The sequence below is a fragment of the Macrobrachium rosenbergii genome, chromosome 39, assembly GCF_040412425.1.
Source record: "Macrobrachium rosenbergii isolate ZJJX-2024 chromosome 39, ASM4041242v1, whole genome shotgun sequence".
NCBI classification, from domain to species: domain Eukaryota; kingdom Metazoa; phylum Arthropoda; class Malacostraca; order Decapoda; family Palaemonidae; genus Macrobrachium; species Macrobrachium rosenbergii.
The window spans coordinates 6185485-6198730 of NC_089779.1; the positions used below are offsets into that span (position 1 = coordinate 6185485).

The 13246-nt window shown below is 37.9% G+C and overlaps 1 protein-coding gene across 2 annotated transcripts in view; it reads right to left on the reverse strand.

Annotated features, from left to right (window-relative positions):
• The window catches only part of LOC136825676 (quinone oxidoreductase-like protein 2 homolog), a 30857-nt gene that overhangs the window by 1828 nt on the left and 15783 nt on the right, over positions 1 to 13246 (reverse strand). For both annotated transcript variants that reach the window (XM_067082377.1, XM_067082378.1), the window contains exons 6-8: positions 8480 to 8578; positions 5662 to 5744; positions 1659 to 1805 (exon numbers count right to left, since the gene is read on the reverse strand). In XM_067082377.1, the coding sequence (XP_066938478.1) occupies positions 1659 to 1805; positions 5662 to 5744; positions 8480 to 8578 (329 nt within the window). The remainder of the gene's footprint in view (positions 1 to 1658; positions 1806 to 5661; positions 5745 to 8479; positions 8579 to 13246) is intronic.

The window sequence follows — 13246 nt, forward strand, 5'->3', positions numbered from 1 at the left end:
TAACAGATAAGAAATAAAATTGGCAACAATCCCCAGTATACTATGGACAAACATTTATGAGCTGTACTGGGATGGGGAGATGCATTACCTTTTAGTGAGTTGCACATGTTCTATAAAGAATTACTTTGCATGCTAGAAAGGTAAAAAGAAAAAAAAAATTTAAATGCAACATTCAAAATGTAGCATTTTTTCCATGCTTTGAAAGTAATGAACTTGGAGAGAATTTTGCAAGAGCAGCATATGACATTGGAAGTTCATAGAGTAACAATGCACACCACCATCTATTGACATAAATACATACAAACTAAATGTTTCCTATGGGGAGATAGAATATAGAAAATGGGAATTCATCACAGAACAAGTTAGACTGGGAAGATAGCAATAAGTACGAATATTTTACAAGTATGAATAAGTATTCTCGTGAGTGTATGGAATATAGAAAATGGGAATTCATCACAGAACAAGTTAGATTGGGAAGATAACAATAAGTACGAATATTTTACAAGTATGAATAAGTATTCTCGTGAGTGTATGAAGAATATATGGTAGTTAATCATGTGAATACTTGGGATAACCAGGGAAGGAGTTAAACGAACAGGTTCTTCTTCTTCCTCGTGCTTGTTCTTCTGTTCTTTGCAAAAATTCTTAGTAGCAGAATATGCATGCAATACAAAATTTGAACTTATGACTGTCTGTTCATATCTATAAATGTCTGTAAATATGTAGGTGACTGTATACAGATAATCTTGTTACAAACAGAATCAGAGGAAGTAGTTGTCGAAATATTTAACAGATGGGAGACAAAACTTATTTTGACTGGAAGGGGGGCAATATGAAAAGTAGTCTGGCAGGAAGGTACAGAGGGAGAACTTAGTACTGTGTATAAAATGTAAAATGTAACAGATGGTGTCACAAAAGATGCTCAGGATTGTAAAATATATATAGAGTAAGAGCTTGTCAATGCCTGAAATGTAAAACAAAAGCAAATCAGAAGACATGAGGGGCAGAGTACCAAGCTGTGCTGGTCTTCAAAGAAGTGGAACATTTCTGTTACCTCTGGGACACACTAGACTGTTTAGCAAGTACTGACAGTGCAGTAAAAAAGCAGCAGCAGCCTGGACAGAGACTGCTTGGACTACTGTAAATACTTATCTCACTGGTAAAAAAGCAAAAATTTATGCTGTGTGCATAAGGTCTATACTACTCCACACAGCTGATATGGGAACTGACAGAAAGAGATGATGAAAAGTCATAACTACAGAGTGCTGATATTCAAGCTAATTTGCAAAGGGAAGTTATATTGCAAGTGAGGTGGTTACAAAGAGATGTGGTGTTCATTGGCTGGAAAAAAGACTTAGATATCCATTATTTATACAAGTAGCAGCACAAAGACTTTTATGAAAGCTCCACAGCCAAGAATAAGTGCATAAATGAAGAGTAAGACCACATGGAAACTCATGATGAAAGTCCACAGGAGAGAAAAGTTCAAACTCAGTTCACATCTAACCCCATAAATGGAAAATCTCATGATAATACATTACGGCAGTGAATACAACATGCTGCACAAGTCACAATATAGGTGGTCACACCCACTGGTAGTAAGAACCTGTTAGCTGATTTGTATCAAGGACATTCACCACTGGAATCATATTACCAACCTGTAAACACTGTTGTCAGCATCTCTGTAGTGGGTTAATGACAATCCTATTAAGGAAACAGACTTGGGCAGCAACTGACTTGTCTCGATGTGTGGAATAACACGACTAGCAAAACCTGCTACTATGACACTGCCTTCGTGGGCAACACTGAAAGGTGTGAAAATAATTAAAAATAATTAAAGTAAAATAATGAGTTAATGCAGCATTAAAACTTATGAAACCTAAACAAGTCTTCATGTGAATAACAAAAAAACCTTGTAATAAACCTAATTATATAGGTATTTAAATGGAATATGCATGTATTGAAAATAATACAGGAATATAATTTTCCTTTTGTATACTTTAAAAGAGTTTCTTGAAAATATTTATCACATACCACATGACTCTCACATGGTACTGTATATGAAATCTTTTAACCCAAGGACAGTGTTCCACATTTATTAAGACTATAATTTAATAATATTGGTGCGCAAGAGCAAATCACAATGCAACTGCATTTATCACCTGTCAATTAGCTCAAATGTAAGAAGTAAGCTTACAAAAGTTAACTAATCTACATGTGTTGTGCCTTCAACTGACAGTCTTTAATCTGTCAGAAAAACTGAACCCAGAAATTACAAAAATGTAATTAGTCCTTATTTTGAACTGAGAAAATCTACATACATAGAATTATTTTGATGTTTCATGAATACATTCAAGCATAAACAACATTTATAAACATCAACTGCTCTGACAAAGAAAAGACCACAACACATATTTTAACATCTGTTACAAGAAGTAATAAATGTTTATTATAGAGGAAGCTGCATTCTTAAACCTCTTCTTGTAATACTAGACTAGTGCCTTTTAACATTTAGTATCATATCTAAAATAATCTTTTCTACAACAAAAATCCAAGAGTTTAAAGAAGTATGATAAGCGATGAAAGATTTGTATAATGTTTTTGAAAGTCTTACGTATTACACAAAACTCGTGTTAATTTCTCACCATACATTACTACCACTACCATATCCTTAGTAATCCTGAAGGTAAGGAAGCAATTCTCCCCAGAATACTAAATGACTGTCAGGGAAATATTGCATATACCATTTCATCGATGCTGAATAGTTTTCTTGTCTAAGTTGTCTTGAATCATATCTTAAGACCTGTCAGTAGTGCTAAACACCCCTTTAACACATTTTAACACTGAAATTATGTCTAGCACAAATTCAATATGGCTACAATAGTACTATCTCTACTGAATGCATTTTTCATAAGCTTTCAGACTTAGGATTATTCACTAATGATTCTAACACATCCTAGTTTTAAGAAGTTCCCCTATTTACCCCAATATTTTAGTCTGACTCTCCATCTTGCAGGTACAATGCAAAGGCGTTCCAAAACACCCAAGAATTCATGTCTTCCACCTACAACAATGTCTAATATTGTATTTGTTATTATATAGCTCACTATTTAAAACTTATTAATTAAAATTACATGTACAGTACATACTGCAATTTCTCATATCTACATTTTTCTCATATCTAAATTTTTTCTAATATAAATTTCATATCCATAGTTACTGTCATATGTTAACATTTCTCTGAACATTAACACCACCCAATTTACATAAAATGCATCTGCAAATATATAGTGAGACCACCAGGTAGTTTAACTTAGGTTGTATAGGGGAGTACAGTATTCTGTGGCACCTCAGCTAATTGGATTCCACTTTATCAGAATTCATCGCTTATCAAACATTTCCACCAACGCAATGTCCAAATGTTAGATTTTGCATGACACTGGAAATATATTGAACAACTGCAATACACACCAGCAAATATAACCCTACTGCACTTCACTGCACCAGCACTGTACTAAAAATATGACAGTACAATACCGTACATCCATAAAACTGCATTAAATGTTTAACAGATATTTTACTGAAATATACTGCAATACTGTATGTAAAAGTACAATAGTGTAAGTGTGCATGCTGCCAAGACATTTCCCCATCACATATATGGTTATGCAGATATCCTGGTTAGTCAGCCTCACAAATTGGTCTACAGTACCTACCATATATGTCATACAAGTCGACCTGTCGTATAAGTCAACTTCAATTGTTTCACCTGATGTGGTTGTTATACAGCTATACCTGGTACATAAATTGACCCTCTTAACTACGGTAATTGCTGCTTGTAAATTATGGTATTTTCCAGGAATCACAAACATTCAGCATTCAATACCTACTCACTCTCCGATCTTGACAGAAGTCTCCTGAACAATGTAAAGCATTTCAAGAATTATCATATAAAAAACTACACTGAATATCACCCTTATGGTGCCCCCAGCTCAAAGGATGAAGTATAATATTATTCTAGTTTCAATGACAAAGCCAATGCCACCAGTGATTCTGTATTTGTCTGATAATGCACAAGACGGATTTTAAATGGTTTACACTGGCATTAATATTTCTTTTTCTTTACTTTTAAACTTTTGTACAATACTTGATCAAGCACCATACTTATTCAGTTTGAAATATTTTTTGTTTTATATTTGTCCTTAATATGTATTTAGAGTACTGTACAAGTAATAAATAAATTGGAAGTTAGTTAGAAAATATGGTATTTGTTCATGTTAACTGTAATTCATCACTTATTCCAGTCTATCCGAACAGCTGTTCAATGTGTAAATAATTTGTTTACACAACAATAATAGACTTTACAGTTTATTAATAAATTGTAATTACATTTTTTGATATGTATTACATGTAAGTGGCCCAATAATGTATGTTTGTTGGAAATCATGGTTAACACTGAAAGATATATAATGTTTTTAAGTCTCAGTAACAGTTTCAGGTATCCTGATATTACTGGCACAACTATATTTAAAGGCTGATATTTTATACCTGCAGTATAAGTCGACCCCCTAATTTTGGCAATAAAAATCTGATCCTTAAAGCTCAACTTACATGCTACAATGTACGATAAGAAAGAAAGAAACAAAAGTAAAAATTCAATAATCATTCATTGGAATCTGTGTACTTCATGTGTGTGTGTGTGTGTGTTTCTGAATAATATGATGTTAAAAACAGCTTACATTATTCCGAGGTTATGTTGCTCCTCAAATACTATATCCATCAATAATTATTTCCTGGGTTACAGCACGTGTTCCAGGTTTATGTCACAGGTCCGACGGAAGACTGGAACTTAATATGGCTCCAAAATGGCAGAATGGTCAAAATTTGGAAGTTTTTTGATGAAAAGCTCAATCAAAATGCAGATTGCATCATTTTCAAGACACCCAAAGGATTAAAAGTAAGGTTTTCTTACGATTTTCGACTATGTCTCGGGTTATGCCGTTTTCGGCTTACGTTGTGGCATAGGAACAGAACTCCTGACATAACCCGGGGACTGCCTTATAGATTTTAGCAAAATTTGTGACAAGTGCATCTGTCTGCTAATCTTGTAGTAATGGTACTGTACTTTGCATTTGTTGGGGTCTCTCTCCCTCTTTCAAAATTGCCTTTAATAAGTAGTGTGCAGTACATACTAAGTTCTTAAAAAACAAACAAAGCACATTAAATAATGTAATAAATATCTCATTAAAATCTTCTTGTACAATGCATGTGTAAGTACCTTCTTTGTAACCAGTTAGCTGAATAGTAAGATTTAAGGGCAAACAAGCAGTATTGCGTATAAAACTAATCGATAACTGAATGGCTGCTTTCCTTGATTTTGGGAAATTTGGCTAGGAGACTGTTCTCCTAGAATGAGTGTGCAACTCTCCTGATTTTGAAGTGTATAGCATCTGTGCTACATTCCGAGTAAGTAGAAAATACCTGGCTTTAGGCAATGTGCTACAGACCTAACTGGTGTTTTATTTATAAAAGAAAAAATACTCAACAAATCAACTTCTTGTTTTGAAAAGACAATATTCCCAAGTAAGAAAACTGAGTTAATATGAAGTTATCATGCAAATTGTTTTAACATAAAACTGGTGTACAGAATTAACTACTTACCTCTCAAGACATGCACTGAAGACATCACCTCCAACAGCATCAAATATTATGTCCACACCTTTGCCACTGGTAACTTCTCTAACCTGAAATTTTGAGGAAATAGCTACAGTTATAGTAATCATTATCATGAAAAAAAAAACAAAGGTTCCTTAACAAATATTCAGTACTTTAGTGGCACCACTACTGGGCAAAAAAGTTTATAATAAAGTTTATAAAAGACACATATGAAGTTCACTTTAGGTGAGATATCCTCTAATACAGAGACCCCTGCCATTGCTCTAACTTCTTTATTTTGTTGACCAAATGATGTGGACCAATTGCAGAGGATAACAGGATACACTGTGTCCAAGTACTGTAGCAGGTTTGTACCTACAGCATACTGTATATGACAATCATTGCTTTTAAACATCTGACATCTCATCAGATGAACAATATACTGTAGTTTGACATGCTGTTGATTCATTTCCAAGCCTTTGTCTTGTTAATCTCTCAATGTCAAGACAGGCCAGTGGTATGTTGAAAAATTCTGATAACTCTAACATCTTCATCTTATCTTTCCAAGTTTTGACAGACACTCATATCTTATCAGTGCTTTTAGGTACTTCTCCAACTACTGGGTATGTCAGTGACAGACGTCTTCATTTCTGGCAACTACTTAGTTCCCATGCCCCTTTCAAGTGAAGTTAATGAAAGGTATCACGCTTGACATGACCTCTCAGTTAGCTGAGTGTTTGCACTGTGCTTGCAGCATGAAACTCCACTCTTGAAGATAATCACCTGATCACCTGCAACTCAACAGAGCAGACCAATAAAATTAGCATGATTACTTGCACTGCTACAAAATGGTTCTTCCTTCAGAGATGTCATCAAAACTAATGCACTGCATTTAGCAAACATATTCTCCTCTCATATTAATCACCAGAACACCCCTTTAGGAGGTGGGGCAGATGAGTGTTGGCTACTTCAACTCTACTATCTTTGCAAAAATGTCTTTCACATCGTTACAAAAAAACCAAGGCAAATTCCTGGTCATGTGAGGACTAAGAATGTCCATGTGAAAAATGGATACCATATATTTAGATTAGAATGAAAGAGAACCAGCAATTCAGTCTGTCAAAAATGGAGCATATAATAAAGAATGAGCCCAGGACCTAATCCCCCCCCCAACTCCTATTACTGTATCTGGATATTCCTCACAGATGAGGAAGGTTTCTTTAAAAATCCTAAAATGTCATCTAGATGCTGCTGAACAGGAGCAAGAGACGGATCCAAACACGACGACGTCGAAGCTTGCTGCAGAAGAGGGAGTGCTGTTACTGTATGGTCTGGTGCTGGGAGCTTAGAAGAAGAGTCAGGATAATCGGACAACACTACACAGTAAAGATTCTCCAAGCGAGTGGGCGCTAATAGGCACTTGGAAGCTTGTGGCTGCTCGGCAGTCACTGGTAGCTCAAGAGACACCGAGTGCTTGACAGCCACCGACCGCTTTGGTGCCAAAGAACACTCAGGCGCCAAGGAAAGCTCGGGCACTAAAGGAAGCTCGGGCGCTAATGGGCGCTCAGGAGTTACTGGAAGCTTGGAAGCCGACTGGCACTCAGGAGCTGCTGCGCTAATTGGTGCCAATGGGCGCTTGTGCCTTGAAGCATTGGGAGAAGTAGCAGGAGAAAAATGCTCTGCTGTGCCAACTGGCGAAACTAGACACTTGCATCTAGAAACACTGGGAGAAGGTTCAGGAGACAAGTACTCTGACACTGCTGCATTAACTGGTGCTACTGGTCACTTGTGATGGCGAATGTCAGGATAAGGATTGGGGGATAAGTGCTCCAGGCTATCCCAAAAACTGCAAGACAGGTGAGACTCCTTCACCTTTTTGCATGGCACCTGAGAAAAATTCCATATTCTCATGGCATGGCAACAAGTATGTGACATAAAGCTCTGTCATACAAAGATTCAATATTTCCATGGGTGCTGACAGAGAGGAGAGAGCTCTGCTGGCTGTCGTCATCCAGGGGTGCATAAACAAAGTGAAAGGCAGTCCTCTTGCAAGTAACTACAATAACCTTCATAAAAGACTTCAGGAATCAGCATGAGAAATTCCTTAATCCTCAGTTGAAGGTTTTCCATAAACACTCAATAAAACTATGATAAAAATTATAATCACACAAGCATGTGTCAACCAAGAAACAAGCATCAAGCACTGAAAGAAGAATAGCACAGAAAAACTAATGAAAAAGGCTTTAAATTACTAATAAATAAAACAAACTATATTTTATAAATAAGCAAAAGTATTAAGACCAATGTTTAAAATCAAATCACAATAGTTAAGTCAGATTATTACTCCTACCTACGCTAATTTAGGAAAGCAGAAGTTGGAACACAAAATCTTAGTTTGAAGGATGAAGAGTGCTAAACATGACAACTAAGCTGACTTAGACAAAATAGGGATGAAACAAACTGTAATATCAAAAATATGATCCTAATACAAAAGTACCACTCTCATAGTATGAAAGTTATATGCATATAGTCAGTAAAATCATTTCCAATCTTTTTGCCTTCTCCCACATCTGTGACAAAAACAATAAACAGAAATGAAAAAAGCTGGATCCTGATATGATATACCTAAGGAGCTCATGAACATCTAATTACTTTTTAGAATACAGTTGCTATTTAATAAGTAAAACTCTCTATGTTTTCAATGCATTCCTTACCTTTTCAGTAATCCTACAGGACAGACAAACCGAGGGACAAAAAGAACAAAAAGTATATGAACTCATTGGTCTGGGAAAATTTATAAGGTTAATATCTGCAGAAGACTAACCTTAGCATTAATGTGCTTCTTGTTATATTTAAGGGCTGCCCAAGCTCCCTTTTTCCTCACCAAATCAGCCTTGTCTTCTGTACCACATACACCAATTACCTAAAAATGACAATTCATCTCATTAGTTCACTTCAGCAGATTTACATAATATAATAAGAATCTTATATCTGTTACTGTGAAAATTAATGGTAAATATTATGTCACAAAATGTTGGGTTGCATAGATATTGAGATCATTTTAACCAATGGTTCTAGATTTATGCGGCAACAGGGCATGCATTAAAATGTGAAAAATTCTACAATTATTCATGTAGGTTTTATCTTATATATTTATACCAAATTATACTTTTTACACTGTTGTTTTCCATGAAAAATATGAAAGCACAGCATCCAAAAAATTCTTAAAAAGGTTAAAACTACCATGCTTTTTAAATATTGTAAAACATCTTTTATCTAGCTTTTCATTTTTAACAAACAGTCATATGAAGAAATTAATGGTTTTCAATATTTTTGTGGTCCTGAAAAGCACTCCATGTAATGATAAATTTATTATCAACAAGAAAAATTCTTATACAATGGTTATGTTACAAGAAAAATTCTTATACAATGGTTATGTTTCACACATACTAACAATTTCTTTGAGGTGTTACACCACTGCCTTATTAGTAAAGGTTAGTCAATTTATGTTGGATCAGCTAAGTGGGAAAATGTCCTTCTCAATTTATCTCCATAGAAAGGGAACCTTCTGTATAACAAGGATCTCTGACAAATTGTATATCAACCTCAGTTCTATTTCAATGAAGAAATAGGTGATTCCTAATTAGGGAATGTTGTTGCAGCATTGCAACGACAATTCCCATGATCATGAGTGTGCTATCTCTGCTCATCTGTAAGACTGGTGCCTAAAGTAATGGACAGACTGATAACCCTTTCCCTATAATGCCCATAATCACAAACAGAATGCTGTCAAAATGTATTGTTGTTTTCAGTGTTTGCCCATCGTCTTCCTTCCACACTTGCAGGGGGTCACCAGTCTTCTTTGGGATGTTCACAAGAATATGTGAGGTCTCAGATAAACAATAAATTTGGTCTTTCTGAAGATGATCAACAACAGAATGAGTGCTTGCAGCATGGCTTACTGGAAGTAACCATGTTACCTGAATAGGGGAAGTAGAAGCAACTGCAGCATCAGATATGGCCAAAGGAACATCACCTGTATTATATTTCTTATTTTTAAATTCTTTAATATATTTTCTACAAACTAGATCATTAGCAAACCTATCTTTTTTAGTAAAATGTTACTTTCATGATTAAATTAGTTTCATATATACTTACCAAGCAATTACATAGCTAATATTTTCACTTGCGCGGCAGCTTAAATGAAAAAGATCGTGGTAGTGCTTCGATTGTTTAGTGTAGGTGACCAGCCCCACCCACTAATGGGAATACTAGGACCGACTTAGCAGACAACCTCATTCTTTTTGTGCCCTTATGTCCATCAGAGGGGAGGAGGGCAGGCCCTGATTCTGTAATTACTTGATAAGTATATATGAAACTTAATTTTATCATGAAAATAACATTTTCATATAAGTAACTTACCAAGTAATTACATAGCTGAATGGTAATGACTTTTAAATAGAAAAGTTGCTAGCACTGAACACAACGCTTATTGTTTCTTTATCTGGTAAGAGAGCTACTGCAGGAGAATACTGCCTCTGGTTGGTGCTCATCTTAACCTGTAGTGTTGTGGCGGTAAAGCCATGGGGCGCCTCTACTTAAGCGGGAGCTTTGCGGGAAGAATATGACTGATGGCTAGCAAAGCATAAACAAGTGCCCTTGCTGTCACCTACATTGAAACAAAAACCACAACCCATCCACTAAGAGTGGTGGGTGCTCCAGGTACACTGTACGCCCCCGGCTCTCCAAAACTCGACACCTTACTACAAGGTGAAGAGATAGTAGGAGAAATTCCTATGCTTCCTCCCACACCAGTCACTAATAATGGCCCAAAGGTACTGCAAATTTCAAACACTTTCAATTTTCATTTAAATAGTGAGATGCAAAGATCGATTACACTTCCAGTAAGTCGATTGTAGAATGGACGTAAGGGACATATTGTGCCTGAAAGCTAATGAGGAGAGGCTGCTCTGACATCACTTAAAAACCAGGCAAAATGTTCTCCTGAATCTGAGAGTGCATCTCAGTAATTAAGTCCATTTAGGATGAAGGACAATGTGTTCTTAGTCGGAGTGCAGGACGGGTTCTTGCCAGAACACCAGAGGCTATGAATGGCCCTCTGATCTTCAGGTCCTGCTCAGGTAATACCTGAAAGCTCTAACTGGATAGAGAGCTCTCTCTTCTTTCTCAGAGCTAAGGATGTCCGTTAAGTTCTTAAGGGAGAAAGAACGGATCCAGGACTTGGATAGGTCCTCGTTCTTGGCTAAAAATCCGAGGGTAAACAAGCAAAGTGTGTCTCCTTGTGAAAAACCTGCTCTTAATCGACGGCTTGGATCTCACTAATATGTTTTAGCAGAAGCCAAGGTTACCAGGAAGAGAGCCTGCCGGATAAGGTTTTTTTTTGAGAAGAGGAATGTAGGGGTACAAAAGAGGGACCTGTCACTTCAACACTATGCCTAGGTTCCAGGAGACCGGATCTTCTTTCCTTGCTTGGATGTGTCAAAGGACCTGATGAGGTCTTTAAGATTTAATCTGGTAGATGGAGCTAGAAGACTGATGTCTGCATCTTGCAATAGCCTCTGCAGCACGTCTTGAAAACCATTTTCATTCTGACAAGCTTCCGGCGGGCAAGAGTGGACCACCCTTGGTGGTATCTCTTGAAGTGAGGATGTCTGAGTAGACACAGGTAAGGAGCTTGGAGAGTCCACCAACAACCGTAGCAGGTTTGGGAACCATTCTAACATGGGTCAGAACAGGGCTATGAGGGTCATCGTAACATTACAATGAGCTTGAAACTTGTTAGCATTTCCCTGACCATGTTGAGGGTCTGGGGCTGGAGAACAAATGAGAGGGAGGTAGGGTTCCTTGCAGAGGCAAACTGGTCCAAAGTCAGTCTGCCCCATAGATTCCACAGACCTCAACAGACCAGGGGATCTAAGGTTCACCCGGTGGGAAGAAGCTGCTCTCAGTTCATTCGCCAGAACTTTTAGCTGCCTTGAATAAACTGACAATAAAACTCGATTTTGATCTGCTCACAGTAAAAGTTCTCTTGCTCTCTGGTGGAGAGAAAATGAGTGAGAACCTCCTTGCTTATGTATATACGTTAGGGCTGTGGTCTTGTCTAAATGGAATACCATGGTCTAGTTGTGAACTAGGATTGAGAAGCACTGAGGCCCTAAGTGAATCGCTTTCAGCTCTGACACAGATGTGAAAGTTCTGTTCTTCCGGGACCATGTCCTGGAAACTTCCTGGTTCCCCAAGCAGGCTCCCCAACCTAGATCCGAGGCATTGAGTAGAAGTCTAGGTCTGGGCTCAGAGGATGAAGGGGCTTCCCTTCCAAAAGTCTATCATTGGACAGCCACCACTGCAGGTCCAACTTTAATCTGGGGTTATGGGAAAAACAAATGTGTCTGGCTGTTTCCCTGTCCCAGTTGGTCTTGTGTTCAAAACCTCTGAGCACTTTTCCTTTGAAGGGAATTGAAGAAGTCAGTTGTCCAGGTAGAGATTGATGTTTATGCCCACAAAAATAAAGTCAAATGCAAGAGGAGCGAAGACACAAGCGAAGACCTGAAGTGCCATAGAAAGGCCGAAGCAGAGATCCCCGAACTGGAAGACCCTGTCCTGGAAGATGGACCTGAGATTCTCTCTGAAGTCTGGATGGGGACATGGAAGTATGCTTCCTGCATATCCAAGGTTTCCATCCAATCGCCCTGGAGAATGGATGACAGGACTATCTGGTTCATCTCCATCTTGAACTTCACTTCTGTTCAAAGAGAAAAGTGGGGCTGCGGGCCATGCAGACTCGCTGACAACCGAGCGAACTTGCAGATCATCCTGCAGACTCGCAGACAACCGTGTGGATTAGCTGCCAACCCTGTGGACTCTTTGACAGCCGTGCAGACACGTGGACATCTGTGCGGACTCGACTTCTTATGTGGACTAGATAATGCCTAGCGTGGACTCGACGACACCTCATACAGACCGAAGACATATGGGGAACTGTATGTGGCAGAAACTAATATCTGGTAAGCTTAGAACAAGCTTGAAAAAGTCCAAAAAAAGCCACAAAAGCCTGGGCACAGACATAACAGTGGCCTTGTCAAAAACCAGACTGTGACAAGTTCTTCTGCAGGTCAGACATAATTCTCAAAACTGTGTCCTGAAGGAGGAAGTGATCTAGATCTGGAGGCAAAAATATCAAGGCTGATTTGCAACTGTGTGACTCCCTCAGCAGTAAAGGAGCATCAGAGCTCTCTCTTCTTGAGATTTCAAAAGTAAAGAGCAGAAATCTCTAAAGGTCATCTCAATTGTCCTTGTCTGCACAGGACAGTACTCAAGAGACAATCCGAGGCGATGTATCTCGATAAAACCTGGAAGTCCTCTATCTTCTTAGCCAGTGCTCCTGTTGTCAGTCAAGAAAGCTAAGAACTTCAAAAACCCTTGACAAGATCTTCGACAAGGAGGTCTAGTTCTGTCAAAGCATCAAAGGGAGGAAAGTCAAAAAACACTTGTCTTGCTCCCTTTACGCCGAAAACCAAACTCCCATCACCTTGAGAGACTTCTTGGAGGATGAAGAAAGGGCCAGAGGAGG